Source organism: Somniosus microcephalus, chromosome 29 (genome assembly GCF_052327205.1).
Source record: "Somniosus microcephalus isolate GS21.2 chromosome 29, FLI_Smic_1.0, whole genome shotgun sequence".
Taxonomy (NCBI): domain Eukaryota; kingdom Metazoa; phylum Chordata; class Chondrichthyes; order Squaliformes; family Somniosidae; genus Somniosus; species Somniosus microcephalus.
In genome coordinates this window covers 6,921,981-6,940,884 of record NC_141015.1, presented here as the reverse complement: position 1 = coordinate 6,940,884, position 18,904 = coordinate 6,921,981, and the positions used below count along the sequence as shown (strand labels likewise).

Sequence of the window (18,904 nt, the reverse complement as noted above, 5' to 3'; positions counted from 1 at the left end):
CCCACTCTTACCCACAGTCTCTCACTCTAACCCAGTCTTACCCACAGTCACTCACTCTAACCTATTCTTACCCACAGTCTCCCACTCTAACCCACTCTTACCCACAGTCTCTCACTCTAACCCATTCTTACCCACAGTCTCTCACTCTAACCCACTCTTACCCACAGTCTCTCACTCTAACCCACTCTTACCCACAGTCTCTCACTCTAACCCACTCTTACCCACAGTCTCTCACTCTAACCCAGTCTTACCCACAGTCACTCACTCTAACCCATTCTTATCCACAGTCTCCCACTCTAACCCACTCTTACCCACAGTCTCTCACTCTAACCCATTCTTACCCATAGTCTCTCACTCTAACCCATTCTTACCCACAGTCACTCAATTCAATTCAATTCAATTCAAATCGCTTTATTGGCATGACAAGTTACATCTTATGTTGCCAAAGCATCGGAAAACATTCATGTTTGTTCACAAAAATACAGATCTATCCATACAGTGTATAAACAGATATATCCCTGAGTGTATAAATATACTTTCATATAATTTATATATACTCTTATCTTATCTTTAGTGGTTGTCCCTCTGTTTATGGCAAGCTGTAACATAGTGTGCCGCCAGTGTTATGCAACTTCTCTCTTCTCCTAGTAGGTATGGGAGTTTTTGGTCGTCATTCAATTTTCTGAATTCCTGGCATATTTTTGTAAATTTTGGGTAGAAATTCTCCCTTATGCCCTGATATTTTCTACAAGCTGTGAGGAAGTACATCTCTGTCTCCACCATTCCCTGACTGCAGTGAAAGCATATCCTGTCCTCCCTTGGTAGCCGGGTCTGCCTGTGTCTACCTTTTTCGATCGCCAGGCTATGTTCACTAAGTCTGTACATTGTCAGGATTTTTCTCAGTTTGCTGTCCTTTACCATGGTCAGGTAATCAGCTATGTTGTATTGTCTGTTTAGGGCCAAGTAGCAATTGAGTTTGCTTTGGGTTTTTGTTGTTTCTGCCCAATATGTCAGATATTTTTCCTTTTGCTTAGCGACGATTGTGTTGGGTCGAATTCTTTGTGTTACGCTGTCACTGTCCTGGGGCTGGTTATTGTTAGTAGTGTTAGTAGTTACTTCACTGAGTCCCAGGACTAGTTGACTGAGGGTATCCTTCTTTATGGTCAGCTCTTGGCATTTCAGGGCGTCATAGTGATAGCATTGGGGGTTGCTCATTTGTAGGTGATTCCAAAATTTGGTGGCTCTTTTTTGGATAGTGATTATTAATGGATATTGGCCTAGTTCCGCCCTGCATGCATTGTTTACTGTTTTCCTTTGAGTCCGGAGGATACTTTTACAGAATTCTGCATGTAGGATCTCAATTGGGTGTTTGTCCCATTTTGCAAATTCTTGTTGTGTTAGCGGTCCCCATACCTCACTGCCATAGAGTGCAATTGGTTCAATTACTGATTTGAAAATTTTGAGCCAAATGCTAATTGGGATTTCTATTTGGATTGATTTTTTAATGGCATAGAAAGCCCTTCTTGCTTTCTCTTTCAGTTCATTCACAGCCAGTTTGAAGTTTCCCGTAGAACTGATTTTTAAGCCCAAGTATGTGTAGTTAGTGGTTTGTTCAATTTTGGTTGTTCCTATTGTGAAATTTATTTTGGGTCCCTGAGGTCTGGATCTTTGCTGGAACACAACGACTTTGGTTTTTTGGGGATTTATTGTCAGGGCCCAAGTCTGGCAGTACGACTCCAGCAGATCCAGGTTGTGCTGTAGACCCTCCTTAGTTTGTGACAGCAGAACCAGGTCGTCTGCATAGAGGAGGAATTTAACCTTGGATTCATATAGGGTGAGGCCGGGTGCTGTAGATTGTTCAAGTAGTTTTGCCAATTCATTTATGTAAATATTAAAGAGTGTCGGTGAGATTGGCGAGCCCTGCGTCACCCCCCGCCCCTGTGGGAAGTATTTTGTTCATTTGTCTCCAATTTTAACTGCACATTTGTTGTTTGTATACATTGATTTAATTACATCATATGTTTTTCCCCCTACCCCGCTTTCGATAAGTTTCAGGAATAAACCGTCATGCCAGATGGAGTCGAATGCCTTCTGGAAATCTATAAAGCATGCGTAGATTTTGCTTTTGTTATGGTGAACGTGTTTGTCAATTAGGGTCTGTAGGGTGAAGATATGATCTGATGTTCTATAGTTTGGCAGGAATCCAATTTGGCTTTTACTCAAGACATTGTGCTCCTCAAGGAAGTTTATAAGTCTTTTGTTTATGATGCTACAGAATACCTTCCCCAGGTTACTGTTTACACAGATGCCTCGATAGTTATTTGGGTCGACTTTGTCCCCACTTTTGTATATGGGCGTTATGAGTCCTTTGTTCCAGATATCAGGGAAGTAACCGACACTCAGAACCAAGTTGAAGAGTTTTAGGATAGCCAGTTTCATTTTGTCGTCTGTGTGTTTAATCATCTCGTTTAGTATGCCGTCTGTCCCGCAAGCTTTTCCTGGTCGCAGGTCCTTGAGTTTTTCAGAAAGTTCTTTTTCTGTTATTATGGAGTCTAGCGGGTTTTGGTTATCTTTTATGGCCATTTCTAGCTTTTCCAGTTTTTTGCATATTTGCTGTTGCTCTGGCCTTAGTGTGTTTTTCTGGTATAATCTTTCAAAGTGGTTTTCCCATGTGTCCCCATTTTGAATGGCCAATTCGTCGTGTTGTTTTTTGTGTAGTGTATTCAAGTTGTCCCAGAAACAATTGGAATCAATGGATTCCTCCATGGAGCTGAGTGTATTCTTAATATATTGCTCTTTTTTGGTTCTGAGTGTGTTTCTGTATTGTGTTAGTGTCTGACAATAAGTAAGGCATAATTCCTCGTTTTCTGGATGTCTGTGTTTTTGGTTTGATATTTTTCTAAGTTTTTTCCTCATGTTATGGCAATCTGGGTCAAACCATTTTTCATAGTTTTTTGTTTTGGGTTTGTTCTTGCGAGCTTTCAAGTTTGCACTTGTTGCCAAATTATCGAAAATATTGTTTAGGTTATTTACTGCCCGGTTTACGCCTTCTTTATTGTGAGTGTATATGTTATCCAGAAAGGTGTCCAAGAGAGATTGAGTTGATGCATTGCTAATTGTTTTCTGGTATTTTTCCGTGTCGTTTTTGGCCCATCTGTACGATTTTTTGGTGTTGTACAGTTTACTGGGTTGTGTTTCTATGTTGTTTGTTTCTGTCTTTTTGAGATACATAGTAATTTGACTGTGATCTGACAGTGTTGTTTGTGGTTTGACTGTGAATGCTCTGAAAGAGGATGGGTCCAAATCTGTAATCATATAGTCTACTGTGCTGCAGCCAAGAGGTGAGCAATAGGTCGATCTTCCTAGGAGGTCTCCTATGAACCTACCATTGACAATGTACAGACGCAGGCTTCGACAGAGCTGTAGGAGCTGTTTTCCGTTGGTATTTGTCTGCTTGTCGCAGTTATGCCTGTATGGAAGGGATGGGATATCAAAGTGGTTATTCCCGAATACGTAATTGTTTCCCTGATTATTGGTGAAGTCTGGTTCTTCGCCCGTTCTTGAATTGAGGTCCCCACAGATCAACACGTTCCACTGGGCCTGGTATTGGATAATTTCCCCCTCTATGTTGGAGAAGGTGTCCTCTTTAAAGTACGGGGAATCCATTGGGGGGATATAAAGTGCGCAAATGTAAACATCTTGGGTGTTAGAGATAATCTCCCTCTCAATTTTGAGCCACATGTGGTTTTCGCCCTTTTTTATAAATTTGATGTAATTCTTAAGTTCTGATTTAAACCAGATCAGTATGCCTCCGGAGTCTCTGCCTTGGGTTACTCTTGGTAATTTATTGGAGGGGACCACCAGCTCAGTGTACCCTTGGGGACAGCCAGTGTGTCCTTTTCCTTTATACCAAGTTTCCTGTAAAATGATAATATCTAGATCTTTAGTTTCATCTATGAACTCTGGGGTCCTACTCTTCACGTCGAGCACCGAAGAGCGTAGACCTTGGATATTCCAGGTCGAAATACATAAGGATTTCATGTTAAGTTTGATCTTTTACTATGATAGGTTAAAGAGTGGTACGTGTTTGTCGTGTCTAAGTGTGGGAAAAAAGATCATCTCAGTTGTCTATAAAAGTTAATACTATTTGGTTACAGTTCTTTCTATTAATTAGTCCTTGATCCATAAGGCGGAAGTAGATGCTGCTGCACATCTGCTTATTGTCTCTTAATGGATTGTCTCTGTCTGAGGTATTGCGTACGTCCTGTGCATCTCTCCCTCTGCCTGGCTGGGAGCGGTCCTGTTCCCCTGTGGGACAGGAGTGGTGCAGGTCTGATATTGTTGTTGTGCATGGGGATCCTCTCTGGTCTCGGTTGGTGTGGTGGTGGTCTTTGTAGTGGTCCTGATATGTACCCCGCTGATCTCTGGTGGTCGGCGGGGGTCCTCTTGGAGTCTGGGTATGGACCCGGTTAAAAGCAACGTCCTTCAGGGCTTTAGCAAAGATCGATATTCTTTTCCTTTGGATGTGGACGTGGTCGTAAAGACATTCCTCATCGAGGGTGGGGTGTTGGGCCAGGTGCACGTTGTGTTTTGATTCGCAGTCTCTTGCTATGCTGGCATTTATCTCATGAATTGTGTTGTTGTTGAAGTCTGTTCTCGGCAATATTGTGGAAACAGTGATTCTAGTGTTTGGAAATGTACTGCTTGCCTTCCTAATCACTGCTCTGAGCGATGTTGCTACCTCTTTCTGTTGGGCCTTTAGGTCATTTGTGCCCGTGTGTATTATTATGTGTTGGGGGGAGCCTAATCGGGTTTTGGTCAGCCATCCCATGGCTCTGTCTGTTGTTGGGCACCAGATCTTTTCTACTTTACTTCTAGGGAAGAGCTTTTTCTCCCATAGAAATTTCTCATTTGAGTCTATGAGTATTACGATGTCAGCCTTGTTTGTGTTTACTGTCTGGTGGCTTTTGCCTGGACTCATAGTGTGTGTTGGGCTGGGATGTCTGGTGTGTGCGTTCCTCTTGTGAGCGGCTCGCTTGTGGTTCCACGGTGGTGGGGGAAGATTGAGATTCATTATGCTGGTCAGTCTGTGTGGCACCCCTTGTATTGTGTGTCTGCTGCTGTTGTTCCGTGTGGGAGTGCAGCCGTTCCGTCCGGCTCTGTCTTGTCTTATCTCTAGCCTCTGGTTGCTGGTCTAATGGTGTTATCTCTCCTCTATGGCTCTCTTCGTTTTCCTGCAGCTCTTTCACCCGATTCCCAAGTAGCTTCACCTGGTTCTCAAGTAGATTCAGCTCTCTCTTGTGTCTCTCCCTCTCTTGCTTTTGTTCGTGATTCATTTTAAGGAACTCCTCTCTAAGTTTAACCATCTCTATCTCTAATTGATTAAATTTATCTTTTAGTTGTATCTGGCTGTGTGATCCCGGGGTATGTGTCTGGTCGACCCTGGAAGGCTCACTCACTTCCTGGCTATGCTGCTCTTCTCTTGGTGAGCTGGAATTGGTAGGGGGACTATGTGTGGCTTCCTCCCTGGTAGTTATGCTGGGGTTTGTCAGTTGTATCATGTGGCTGTGGGTCCCCGGGGTTAGTGTCTGGTTTGAACTGTGTGGCTCGTTCACCTCCTGACCAGGCTGATTTCCTCCTGGTAAGTTGTCAATGTTGGGGGGAGTGCGGGTCGCTTTTCCCCTGTTAGCCACTCTGGGGCTGTTCCTTCCCCTCTCAGTTATTCCTTTCAGTGTCCTGAAGGCCGTTGCAAAGTTGTCGAGGTTGCCTTGCACTAATATTGTTCCGGTATTGTACACGTTGACAGTCGTGGTTGCCCTGTCTCCTGGTGTGTTAATTTTCATTTTGGACCCATTAGCGGTTTTTTCTAGTTTAACACTGGTATAGTGTGATTTTATTGCTGTGATCCAAGCCGCTGGCTGATCTGAGTAGAAAATGAGGTTACATTTTGTCCCAGTGTTGTACCAGTCAGCAAAAAGAGTTTCTGGTTTTTCTCTCATCTGCTCATGCTTGATCGATTTTATAGCATTTTTTGTGGTGTTGGGGGGAATCTGGAAGCGGTTGCTCTCAGTGTCCCTTGGGGGCTGTTGTGGCTCTTCTGATTCGCTCATTATTGGTAGTGTAGAGAAAGTATTGTTGATCTTAGAATAAGCTTTTCTGGGGCTCCGGGTTTGGTGTTTCCCTCTCCCAGTTCGCGACCTTTCCCGGTCCCCCTCTCCGACCCCGTGGTCCCTGGGCCTCGGCTCCTGGGTTCACCCTTCCTAGGTCTGAGTCTGTGAGCCGCTGTTTCGCGGTGCCTCCGGGCTGTTCCCCTCCCCCTCAGAGGTCTCTGGGCCTCTGTCTCGGCCTGGCTCCTCGGACCTTTCCCTGGCTTCAGTCTCCCTCCCTGGGCCCTGTACTCACAGTCTTGGTTGGGAGCCTTCTGGTTGCTCCCCTTCTCCTCAGAGGTCTCTGTGCCTGATGGCCTGGCTCCTCGGGCCTTTCCCGTGCTTTCTTTCTCACCTCGGCTGTGCCTTGTTCCCGTTTGGTTGCTGGATTGCTGGACTGCGGCTCGAGTCCCCTCGGCTGTGCCCCGTTCTTGATCGGGTGCTGGATTGCTGGGCTGCGGCCCGAGTGACCTCGGCTGTGCCCCGTTCCCAATCGGGTGCTGGATTGCTGGACTGCGGCTCGAGTCCCCTCGGCTGTGCCCCGTTCCCAATCGGGTGCTGGATTGCTGGGCTGCGGCCCGAGTCCCCTCGGCTGTGCCGATTGCTGGGCTGCGGCCCGAGTCCCCTCGGCTGTGCCGGTTGCTGGATTGCTGGGCTGCGGCCCGAGTCACCTCGCCTCCTCGAATCGCTTTGCCTCGGTCCCGATGCTGCCGATTCAACTGCTGCTGCTGAGGCCCCGTGTGGCTGCTGTTCGGGTTCTTCTATGGTTTGTGTAATTCTTCTCTTATTTCTTTTTGCTTTGGCTTTTTTACTTTATTTTTTCTCTATTTTCCTCTGGTTTTTTTTCTTTGGTAGTCTTTTTGGCAGTCTTTTCCTTCCTTACTTTATCTAGACTAATCTAAACTTAAACTAAACTAAACTAAACTAACTTAACTAGAAATAAATTTAATTTTAAAACCTTTTAAAACTTGAAATGAAACTTTTTTCCCCACTTTAGACACTAAAAACACTAAAAATTCAGCAGCCCATCTTCAGCGTTTGTATTCACTCCGTCCCACAGTCTCTCACTCTAACCCACTCTTACCCACAGTCACTCACTCTAACCCATTCTTACCCACAGTCTCTCACTCTAACCCACTCTTACCCACAGTCACTCACTCTAACACACTCTTACCCACAGTCTCTCACTCTAACCCATTCTTACCCACAGTCTCTCACTCTAACCCACTCTTACCCACAGTCTCTCACTCTAACCCACTCTTACGCACAGTCACTCACTCTAACACACTCTTACCCACAATCTCTCACTCTAACCCATTCTTACCCACAGTCTCTCACTCTAACCCACTCTTACCCACAGTCACTCACTCTAACCCACTCTTACCCACAGTCTCTCACTCTAACCCACTCTTACCCACAGTCACTCACTCTAACCCACTCTCACCCACAGTCTCTCACTCTAACCCATTCTTACCCACAGTCTCTCACTCTAACCCACTCTTACCCACAGTCACTCACTCTAACCCACTCTTACCCACAGTCTCTCACTCTAACCCACTCTTACCCACAGTCTCTCACTCTAACCCACTCTTACCCACAGTGTCTCACTCTAACCCACTCTTACCCACAGTCACTCACTCTAACCCACTCTTACCCACAGTCTCTCACTCTAACCCACTCTTACCCACAGTCTCTCACTCTAACCCATTCTTACCCACAGTCTCTCACTCTAACCCACTCTTACCCACAGTCTCTCACTCTAACCCACTCTTACCCACAGTCTCTCACTCTAACCCACTCTTACCCACAGTCTCTCACTCTAACCCACTCTTACCCACAGTCTCTCACTCTAACCCACTCTTACCCACAGTCTCTCACTCTAACCCACTCTTACCCACAGTCACTCACTCTAACCCACTCTTACCCACAGTCTCTCACTCTAACCCACAGTCTCTCACTCTAACCCACTCTTACCCACAGTCACTCACTCTAACCCACTCTTACCCACAGTCTCTCACTCTAACCCACAGTCTCTCACTCTAACCCACTCTTACCCACAGTCTCTCACTCTAACCCACTCTTACCCACAGTCTCTCACTCTAACCCACACTTACCCACAGTCTCTCACTCTAACCCACTCTTACCCACAGTCACTCACTCTAACCCACTCTTACCCACAGTCTCTCACTCTAACCCACAGTCTCTCACTCTAACCCACTCTTACCCACAGTCTCTCACTCTAACCCACTCTTACCCACAGTCTCTCACTCTAACCCACACTTACCCACAGTCTCTCACTCTAACCCACTCTTACCCACAGTCTCTCACTCTAACCCACTCTTACCCACAGTCTCTCACTCTAACCCACTCTTACCCACAGTCACTCACTCTAACCCATTCTTACCCACAGTCTCTCACTCTAACCCACTCTTACCCACAGTCTCCCACTCTAACCCACTCTTACCCACAGTCTCTCACTCGAACCCATTCTTACCCACAGTCTCTCACTCTAACCCAGTCTTACCCACAGTCTCTCACTCTAACCCACTCTTACCCACAGTCTCTCACTCTAACCCATTCTTACCCACAGTCACTCACTCTAACCCAGTCTTACCCACAGTCTCTCACTCTAACCCACTCTTACCCACAGTCTCTCACTCTAACCCACTCTTACCCACAGTCTCTCACTCGAACCCATTCTTACCCACAGTCTCTCACTCGAACCCATTCTTACCCACAGTCTCTCACTCTAACCCACTCTTACCCACAGTCTCTCACTCTAACCCACTCTTACCCACAGTCTCTCACTCTAACCCACTCTTACCCACAGTCTCTCACTCTAACCCACTCTTACCCACAGTCTCTCACTCTAACCCACTCTTACCCACAGTCTCGCACTCTAACCCACTCTTACCCACAGTCTCTCACTCTAACCCACTCTTACCCACAGTCTCTCACTCTAACCCACTCTTACCCACAGTCTCTCACTCTAACCCACTCTTACCCACAGTCTCTCACTCTAACTCATTCTTACCCACAGTCTCTCACTCTAACCCTCTCTTACCCACAGTCTCTCACTCTAACCCACTCTTACCCACAGTCACTCACTCTAACCCATTCTTACCCACAGTCTCTCACTCTTACCCACTCTTACCCACAGTCTCTCACTCTAACCCATTCTTACCCACAGTCTCTCACTCTAACCCACTCTTACCCACAGTCTCTCACTCTAACCCACTCTTACCCACAGTCTCTCACTCTAACCCACTCTTACCCACAGTCTCTCACTCTAACCCACTCTTACCCACAGTCTCTCACTCTAACCCACTCTTACCCACAGTCTCTCACTCTAACCCACTCTTACCCACAGTCACTCACTCTAACCCAGTCTTACCCACAGTCTCTCACTCTAACCCACTCTTACCCACAGTCTCTCACTTGAACCCATTCTTACCCACAGTCTCTCACTCTAACCCACTCTTACCCACAGTCTCTCACTCTAACCCACTCTTACCCACAGTCTCTCACTCTAACCCATTCTTACCCACAGTCACTCACTCTAACCCACTCTTACCCACAGTCTCTCACTCTAACCCATTCTTACCCACAGTCTCTCACTCTAACCCACTCTTACCCACAGTCTCTCACTCTAACCCACTCTTACCCACAGTCTCTCACTCTAACCCACTCTTACCCACAGTCTCTCACTCTAACCCATTCTTACCCACAGTCACTCACTCTAACCCATTCTTACCCACAGTCTCTCACTCTAACCCACTCTTACCCACAGTCTCTCACTCTAACCCACTCTTACCCACAGTCTCTCACTCTAACCCACTCTTACCCACAGTCTCTCACTCTAACCCACTCTTACCCACAGTCTCTCACTCTAACCCATTCTTACCCACTGTCTCTCACTCTAACCCACTCTTACCCACAGTCTCTCACTCTAACCCACTCTTACCCACAGTCTCTCACTCTAACCCATTCTTACCCACAGTCTCTCACTCTAACCCACTCTTACCCACAGTCTCTCACTCTAACCCACTCTTACCCACAGTCTCTCACTCTAACCCACTCTTACCCACAGTCTCTCACTCTAACCCACTCTTACCCACAATCTCTCACTCTAACCCACTCTTACCCACAGTCTCTCACTCTAACCCACTCTTACCCACAGTCTCTCACTCTAACCCATTCTTACCCACAGTCTCTCACTCTAACCCATTCTTACCCACAGTCTCTCACTCTAACCCACTCTTACCCACAGTCTCTCACTCTAACCCACTCTTACCCACAGTCTGTCACTCTAACCCATTCTTACCCACAGTCTCGCACTCTAACCCATTCTTACCCACAGTCTCTCACTCTAACCCATTCTTACCCACAGTCTCTCACTCTAACCCATTCTTACCCACAGTCTCTCACTCTAACCCACTCTTACCCACAGTCTCTCACTCTAACCCACTCTTACCCACAGTCTCTCACTCTAACCCATTCTTACCCACAGTCTCTCACTCTAACCCATTCTTACCCACAGTCTCTCACTCTAACCCATTCTTACCCACAGTCTCTCACTCTAACCCACTCTTACCCACAGTCACTCACTCTAACCCATTCTTACCCACAGTCACTCACTCTAACCCATTCTTACGCACAGTCACTCACTCTAACCCATTCTTACCCAGTCTCTCACTCTAACCCATTCTTACCCACAGTCTCTCACTGTAAAGCACTCTTACCCACATCCTGTTACTCTAACCTTTGCTCACAGAAGTAGTTTTTAAGGACCGATTTGAAGGAGGAGTGTGAGGTAGAGAGACGGCGAGGTATAGGCATGTTATTCCAGAGATTAGTGCCTCAGTAGCTGAAGGCATGGCTGTAAATGGTGGGGTGAAGGAAGTGGTTGTTGGAGAAGGCCAGAGTTGGAGTAATGCAGAGATCTTGGAGTATTGTAGGGCTGGAGGAGGTTTCAGAGAAAGCGAGGTTACTGGGATGGGGGGAGGTTCCAGAGATAGCGAGGTTGCTGGGATGGGGGGAGGTTCCAGAGATAGTGATGTTACTGGGCTGGAGGAGGTTTCAGAGATAGCGAGGTTACTGGGCTGGAGGAGGTTTCAGAGATAGGGTTACTGGGCTGGAGGAGGTTTCAGAGATAGCGAGGTTGCTGGGATGGGGGGAGGTTCCAGAGATAGCGAGGTTACTGGGATGGGGGGAGGTTCCAGAGATAGCGAGGTTGCTGGGATGGGGGGAGGTTCCAGAGATAGTGATGTTACTGGGCTGGAGGAAGTTTCAGAGATAGTGACGTTACTGGGCTGGAGGAGGTTTCAGAGATAGCGAGGTTACTGGGATGGGGGGACGTTCCAGAGATAGCGAGGTTACTGGGATGGGGGAGGTTTCAGAGATAGCGAGGTTACTGGGCTGGAGGAGGTTTCAGAGATAGCGAGGTTACTGGGATGGGGGGAGGTTTCAGAGATAGCGAGGTTACTGGGATGGGGGGAGGTTCGAGAGATAGCGAGGTTACTGGGATGGGGGGAGGTTCCAGAGATAGCGAGGTTACTGGGATGGGGGGAGGTTCCAGAGATAGCGAGGTTACTGGGCTGGAGGAGGTTTCAGAGATAGCGAGATTACTGGGATGGGGAGAGGTTCCAGAGATAGCGAGGTTACTGGGCTGGAGGAGGTTTCAGAGATAGCGAAGTTGCTGGGATGGGGGGAGGTTCCAGAGATAGCGAGGTTACTGGGATGGGGGGAGGTTTCAGAGATAGCGAGGTTGCTGGGATGGGGGGAGGTTCCAGAGATAGTGAGGTTACTGGGATGGGGGGAAGTTCCAGAGATAGTGATGTTACTGGGCTGGAGGAGGTTTCAGAGATAGCGAGGTTACTGGGCTGGAGGAGGTTTCAGAGATAGGGTTACTGGGCTGGAGGAGGTTTCAGAGATAGCGAGGTTGCTGGGATGGGGGGAGGTTCCAGAGATAGCGAGGTTACTGGGATGGGGGGAGGTTCCAGAGATAGCGAGGTTACTGGGATGGGGGGAGGTTTCAGAGATAGTGACGTTACTGGGCTGGAGGAGGTTTCAGAGATAGCGAGGTTACTGGGATGGGGGGACGTTCCAGAGATAGCGAGGTTACTGGGATGGGGGAGGTTTCAGAGATAGCGAAGTTACTGGGCTGGAGGAGGTTTCAGAGATAGCGAGGTTACTGGGATGGGGGGAGGTTTCAGAGATAGCGAGGTTACTGGGATGGGGGGAGGTTCGAGAGATAGCGAGGTTACTGGGATGGGGGGAGGTTCCAGAGATAGCGAGGTTACTGGGATGGGGGGAGGTTCCAGAGATAGCGAGGTTACTGGGCTGGAGGAGGTTTCAGAGATAGCGAGATTACTGGGATGGGGAGAGGTTCCAGAGATAGAGAGGTTACTGGGCTGGAGGAGGTTTCAGAGATAGCGAAGTTGCTGGGATGGGGGGAGGTTCCAGAGATAGCGAGGTTACTGGGATGGGGGGAGGTTTCAGAGATAGCGAGGTTGCTGGGATGGGGGGAGGTTCCAGAGATAGTGAGGTTACTGGGATGGGGGGAGGTTGCAGAGATAGCGAGGTTACTGGGATGGGGGGAGGTTCCAGAGATAGTGAGGTTACTGGGATGGGGGGAGGTTTCAGAGATAGCGAGGTTGCTGGGATGGGGGGAGGTTTCAGCGATAGCGAGGTTACTGGGATGGGGGAGGTTCCAGAGATAGCGAGGTTACTGGGATGGGGGGAGGTTCCAGAGATAGCGAGGTTACTGGGATGGGGGGAGGTTTCAGAGATAGCGAGGTTACTGGGCTGGAGGTTTCAGAGATAGCGAGGTTGCTGGGATGGGGGGAGGTTTCAGAGATAGCGAGGTTACTGGGATGGGTGGAGGTTCCACAGATAGCGAGGTTACTGGGATGGGGGGAGGTTCCAGAGATAACGAGGTCACAGGGATGGGGGGAGGTTTCAGAGATAGCGAGGTTACTGGGATGGGGGGAGGTTCCAGAGATAGCGAGGTTACTGGGCTGGAGGAGGTTTCAGAGATAGCGAGGTTACTGGGATGCGGGGAGGTTCCAGATATAGCGAGGTTACTGGGATGGGGGGAGGTTCCAGAGATAGCGAGGTTACTGGGATGGGGGGAGGTTCCAGAGATGGCGAGGTTACTGGGATGGGGGGAGGTTCCAGAGATGGCGAGGTTACTGGGATGGGGGGAGGTTCCAGAGATAACGAGGTCACAGGGATGGGGGGAGGTTCCAGATATAGCGAGGTTACTGGGATGGGGGGAGGTTCCAGAGATAGCGAGGTTACTGGGATGGGGGGAGGTTCCAGAGATGGCGAGGTTACTGGGATGGGGGGAGGTTCCAGAGATAGCGAGGTTACTGGGCTGGAGGAGGTTTCAGAGATAGCGAGGTTACTGGGATGCGGGGAGGTTCCAGATATAGCGAGGTTACTGGGATGGGGGGAGGTTCCAGAGATAACGAGGTCACAGGGATGGGGGGAGGTTCCAGATATAGCGAGGTTACTGGGATGGGGGGAGGTTCCAGAGATAGCGAGGTTACTGGGATGGGGGGAGGTTCCAGAGATGGCGAGGTTACTGGGATGGGGGGAGGTTCCAGAGATAACGAGGTCACAGGGATGGGGGGAGGTTTCAGAGATAGCGAGGTTACTGGGATGGGGGGAGGTTCCAGAGATAGCGAGGTTACTGGGCTGGAGGAGGTTTCAGAGATAGCGAGGTTACTGGGATGCGGGGAGGTTCCAGATATAGCGAGGTTACTGGGATGGGGGGAGGTTCCAGAGATAGCGAGGTTACTGGGATGGGGGGAGGTTCCAGAGATGGCGAGGTTACTGGGATGGGGGGAGGTTCCAGAGATGGCGAGGTTACTGGGATGGGGGGAGGTTCCAGAGATAACGAGGTCACAGGGATGGGGGGAGGTTCCAGATATAGCGAGGTTACTGGGATGGGGGGAGGTTCCAGAGATAGCGAGGTTACTGGGATGGGGGGAGGTTCCAGAGATGGCGAGGTTACTGGGATGGGGGGAGGTTCCAGAGATAGCGAGGTTACTGGGCTGGAGGAGGTTTCAGAGATAGCGAGGTTACTGGGATGGGGGGAGGTTCCAGAGATAGCGAGGTTACTGGGATGGGGGGAGGTTCCAGAGATGGCGAGGTTACTGGGATGGGGGGAGGTTCCAGAGATGGCGAGGTTACTGGGATGGGGGGAGGTTCCAGAGATAGCGAGGTTACTGGGATGGGGGGAGGTTCCAGAGATAGCGAAGTTACTGGGATGGGGGGAGGTTCCAGAGATAGCGAGGTTACTGGGATGGGGGGAGGTTCCAGAGATGGCGAGGTTACTGGGATGGGGGGAGGTTCCAGAGATAGCGAGGTTACTGGGATGGGGGGAGGTTCCAGAGATAGCGAAGTTACTGGGATGGGGGGAGGTTCCAGAGATAGCGAGGTTACTGGGATGGGGGGAGGTTCCAGAGATGGCGAGGTTACTGGGATGGGGGGAGGTTCCAGAGATAGAGTGGGGCAAGGCTAAAATTGGATGATCGCAGTTTCCCGGCGGGTTGTAGGGCTGGAGGAGGTTGGAGAGTTTACAGAGATCGGACCAGTCTTGTGAAAGTCCCACCCCTCTGTTTGTTTCAGCCTGACTCCTGGTATTTTTTAGAGGCCTACATTTAGCTCTCCACATTTTTCTTGGAGCTGTCTGGCTGTGAAGATCATATCAGTTGTGTCTCTTCTGAACCCACATTGACTGTCTGCTAGGATTGTTTCAGCCTGATGACAGTCAGATAATATGAGAAGAACATAAGAACATCGGCTACTTGGCTCCTCGAGCCTGCTCCGCCATTCAATAAGATCCATATCAGAGTCACCAATTTTGCCGTCTGGTTTTTGTTGATGCTCAACTGTCCATCTCTTTTTCAATTAGCGATTCTAGTTATCCAAGACTTGGGCAGATGTTACTGGAGTACGACCATCCCCTCAAGAAGCTAACGGAGGAGTTTGGACCCCATTGGAAGGTGAGCCTTGGCCCTATCAACGCCATGTTAAGGAGATACCCAGTGCTAGCATTTGTTCTTGTTTCCACTAGTTTTGCGCAATTGACTGAACCAGCGCGGAAGAAAGATCGGGGAATTTCAAACGTGTGTGAGTTCCGCCCAAAACCACTTTCGCTTGTGTTTTCCGCCATCTTTTATGCTGGTTCAAGGTTCAATTCGCCCGGATCAGGCCCCGGCCACTAAGCTGGCCATGGCCCCCAGGTTGAGTTTGCGGGATTCCACGATCGGGAAAAGCTCTTCAAACTGCGCTCAGTTTCTTTGGCACACAGGTACAAGTCGGCAGGTTTTAAAAGATATTTTCTTTTCAAAAAAGATTTAATTTTCGAAGAAACTGACGAGCGTACACCAGTGAAACTATGAAATGGTTCAGTATTTTTTTTGGAAGTAATTTTCAGTGATTTAAAATCAGGTTACTTACCAGTGGAGGACTGGACATCCTTATTAAAAATGCATGTTTTTGGTGATAAACCCATTTTCAGTTGTATTAATGAAGCAACACCAGGTTACACCAGCGGCATAATTTCAAGCACACTTTGGGCGCAATTTCTCAATTGCATCCGAAGCAGAAATTCTCCCCCATTGTATCGTCAAGCGAAGAGCCACAAGGGTGGTCCCTACCATCGACTGGAGAAAACGAGGCTCTCCACCCTTGGAAGGAGGGACTGAGAGGGGATCTTATTTCATTATACTAGGTATTAAATGCTAAGGATCAAGTTAATACAGGAACAAGAGGAGGGTTGCCCACCTTCCAGGATTTCCCTGGAGTCTCCAGGAATGAAAAACTCATTTCCAGGACACTCCTGGACAAGGTGTGGAGATGCCGGAGTTGGACTGGGGTGGACAAATGTAAGAAATCACACAACACCAGGTTATAGTCCAACAGCTTTATTTGAAATCACAAGCTTTCGGAGCGCTGCTCCTTCTTCAGGTGAAGTGGAGAAATGCATAAAGACACAGCTTATATAGTCAGAGAATCATGTCAGATGTTTACAGGTAACCTTTCCAACTGCCATTTATCACACCTCAGCAGAGAGATAATCACAGCAGTCAAAGGTGTGAATGGTGTCCAAACAGGTCAGTCAGGGAAACATTACATCAAAGAACAATGAGGTGGGGTCACAAGGGGTCAAATATTGCAGATGCTGGGGTCTGTATGAAAAACAAAAAAACAGACAAAAAACATTTTTTTTTTTTTTTGGCTGGAAATCACAGCAGGTCCAGCCGCATCTGTGTAGAGAGAACAAGCCAATGTCGACTCAAGTCTGGATGACCCTGCATCAGGTGGGGTTACATGTAGCGTGACATGAACCCAAGATCTCGGTTAAGGCCGTCCTCATGGGTGCGGAACTTGGCTATCAGTTTCTGCTCGACGATTTTGCGTTGTCGTGTGTCTCGAAGGCCACCTTGGAGAATGCTTACCCGAAGATCGGAGGCTGAATGTCCTTGACTGCTGAAGTGTTCCCTGACTGGGAGGGAACACTCCTGCCTGGTGATTGTTGCGCGGTGTCCGTTCATCCGTTGTCGCAGTGTCTGCATGGTCTTGCCGATGTACCATGCTCCGGGGCATCCTTTCCTGCAACGTATGAGGTAGACAACGTTGGCCGAGTCACATGAGTATGTACCATGTACCTGGTGGGTGGTGTCCTCACGTGTGATGATGGTATCTGTGTTGATGATCTGGCATGTCTTGCAGAGGTTGCTGTGGCAGGGTTGTGTGGTGTCGTGGTCGCTGTTCTCCTGGAAGCTGGGTAATTTGCTGCGAACGATGGTCTGTTTGAGGTTAGGCGGCTGTTTGAAAGCGAGTAGTGGAGGCGTGGGGATGGCCTTAGCGAGGTGTTCGTCATCATCGATGACATGTTGAAGGCTGCGAAGAACATGGCGTAGTTTCTCCGCTCCGGGGAAGTACTGGACGACGAAGGGTACTCTGTTGGTTGTGTCCCGTGTTTGTCTTCTGAGGAGGTCTATGCGATTTTTCGCTGTGGCCCGCTGTGACTCCTGGACAAAGTAAACCTTTCAGTTCTTAGTGATAAGTAATACTGGACGTGGGGAAAAGGCTATTTGACTTTTTTGAATTGATTCACTGGATGTGGGCATTGCTGACAAGCACAGCATTTATTGCCCGTCTCTCTACAACTGAGTGACTTGTTAGGCCATTTCAGAGGGCAGTTAAGAGTCAACCACATTGCTGTGAGTCTGGAGTCACATATAGGCCAGACCGGGTAAGGACGGCAGATTTCCTTCCCTAAATATATTAGTGAACCTGTTCGGTTTTTATGACAATCCAGTAGTTTCATGGTCACCACTACTGATACCAGCATTTTAATTCCAGATTTATTTAATTAAATTCCCCAGTTGCCGTGATGGGATTTGAACTCACGTTTACCGACATGTCCAGGCCTCGGGATTATTAGTGCAGTAACATAACCACGAAGCTACTGTCCCCACCCAAGGCTGACAGCCAAGAATCCTTCAATTTGGTAACAAAGAGTCTGTTCATTTCCGAACCCACATTGTTTGCTAGGATTTTTTCAGCCTGATGAAATTCAGATAACATGATCCTTGGCACAGTCAGCTTGCCTGGTGATTGAAGCGAGTGCGCAGTGTGTACTGGAGTAATTATCCCAGTGGGGTCTGGCTAGGCTGAGCTTCATTCAGCTGTTACAGGAAGTGGCTTTTACACACTGAGAGGATAACAGATCCGAAATGGTTAGTTTGAAATGCTTCGGATTGAACAATATATCTCACTTTTACACCAAGATTCTAAGGAAGATAATTGGCCATCAGGGGGACATGGCTCTGACCGCGCTCAATCAGCTCCGATGGACGGGTCATATTGTCCGCATGCCCAATACGAGACTCCCAAAACAAGCGCTCTACTCGGAGCATCGACTCTATTTTCTCTCCACGGATGTTGCCTGGCCTGCTGAGTTTTTCCAGCATTTTCTGTTGTTATTTCGGATTTCCAGCATCTGCAGTATTTTGCTATCGGACATGGCTGGGAAATAGGCAAGGAAACGTGTCAACCAACCACAAGCAAGATATACAAAGAGTATAGACACACACCCCACAGCCCGTCCCCCACACCCCACAGCCCCTCCCCCACACCCCCTCCCCCACACCCCACAGCGAGGCCATGGAGGGATTTGAAAACAAGGATGAGAATTGTGAAATCGAGGTGTTGCTTAACTGGGAGCCAATGTAGGTCGGCGAGCACAGAGGTGATGGGTGAATGGGACTTGGTGCGACTTAGGACACGGGCAGGAGAGTTTTGGATGACCTCAAGTTTATGGAGGGTATAACGTGGGAGAGGCGGCTCACCAGCACCTTGCCAGCGACGCCCACATCCCAGGAATGAGTAAAAAAAAAACTTGGACTTAGGGGAGCGGTGATGAGGGCCATACCCGGCAGAACGGCCAGGGTGAGAGAGAGTAATCCTGTTCATAGGGACTAGGGCATCAACACTGGAAGCGAGGGTGTGGTTGAACATAGAAACATAGAAGATAGGAGCAGGAGTAGGCCATTCGGCCCCTCGAGCCATTCAATGCAATCATGGCTGATCATCCAAACTCAGTACACTGTCCCTGCTTTCTCCCCATATCCCTTGATCCCTTTAGCCTTAAGAAATATATCGAACTCCTTCTTGAATATATTTAATGAATTGGCCTCCACAGCCTTCTGTGTCAGCTAGCAGATCGGTAGCTGCAG

The 18,904-nt window shown here is 48.6% G+C and overlaps 1 protein-coding gene across 1 annotated transcript in view; it reads left to right on the top strand.

The window, feature by feature from the left end:
* The window catches only part of LOC147098445 (nck-associated protein 1-like), a 211,110-nt gene that overhangs the window by 80,745 nt on the left and 111,461 nt on the right, over nucleotides 1–18,904 (top strand). The window contains exon 6 of the mRNA XM_085970119.1: nucleotides 15,070–15,160. Coding sequence (XP_085826245.1) covers nucleotides 15,070–15,160 — 91 coding nt within the window. The remainder of the gene's footprint in view (nucleotides 1–15,069; nucleotides 15,161–18,904) is intronic.